Genomic DNA, 897 nt, shown 5'->3' with positions numbered 1-897 from the left:
GATTCATGCAGTCAGTAACTGCATCTGACATGCCCTTGACTGCACGCTCAAAGCTGTTACTAAGAGCTTCCATTCTTAAGACTGTTGTTTCAAACAGTTTACTCATCAGGGTCTCGGAATTGACAGTGTTTTCGTTAGACAATTCAATTATTTTAGTTAAATTTGAGTCGGATTTTACCAGTAATTTTTCTAGGTTTCTATTTGAAAGGGTAATGACCTTTTCCAAATTCTCATTTGATTTTTCTAGAATTCTATCGAGGCATTTAATGAAATTTTCATTAGTTCTATCCAAAGTTTTGGAAATTATCAACTCAAAGTTTTCATTGGAAAGATTTTTAGCCATGGCAAATAACGGTGAACAGTATTTAATGAAATATTTACGAATTTAGAAAACAAAAAGCGATAATTTTAAAAATCAACAAGACGTACCCTATAATTTTTGTAAAAACAATCAGAGATTTTTACAACTAATTTAAAAATTGACACCAAGAACGATCTATACCGAATTACTTTTATAAATAACAACATTTTTTGCTATTGATAAATTTTTTCATTCAAAATATTAATTTTGATATTTTAATAGACTTTTTTTTCTCATTTCACATAACGATATATCAATAATAGATTTCTGTATTGAACCTGGAGAAAATAGAAAAATAAAACGATTAAAAAAACCATCGTTGCTGCTTTATTGCGAAAAATAGTTTTTTAATTTTTGCGAAATATGCATCGCAACGCATGCTAAGTACACCTGTAAATAAAATTACACGGTAATTGTTTCATTTCGTTTTTTATTTTAAGCTAATGAAACTCATCTAATAACTCAAAATTTTTTATGTTTCATAAAATAAATTATGAAGCACTCAATTGTTATGAAAAAATAGTCTCATCTCACTT

General features: G+C 27.6%; 1 protein-coding gene across 1 annotated transcript; it reads right to left on the bottom strand.

Moving 5' to 3' along the window:
* Nucleotides 1-29: 29 nt before the first annotated feature.
* On the bottom strand, nucleotides 30-343 carry HELRODRAFT_184665 (hypothetical protein; the record flags this gene model as incomplete). The annotated part of the gene is made up of 1 exon (XM_009016589.1): nucleotides 30-343. A coding segment is annotated over one exon (314 nt), but the record flags the coding sequence as incomplete, so codon positions are not given.
* Nucleotides 344-897: the final 554 nt, after the last annotated feature.

The sequence above is a fragment of the Helobdella robusta genome, assembly GCF_000326865.2.
Source record: "Helobdella robusta unplaced genomic scaffold HELROscaffold_1869, whole genome shotgun sequence".
Taxonomy (NCBI): domain Eukaryota; kingdom Metazoa; phylum Annelida; class Clitellata; order Rhynchobdellida; family Glossiphoniidae; genus Helobdella; species Helobdella robusta.
The sequence above is the reverse complement of the archived record's forward strand: the minus strand, read 5'-3'. Positions and strand labels throughout refer to the sequence as shown.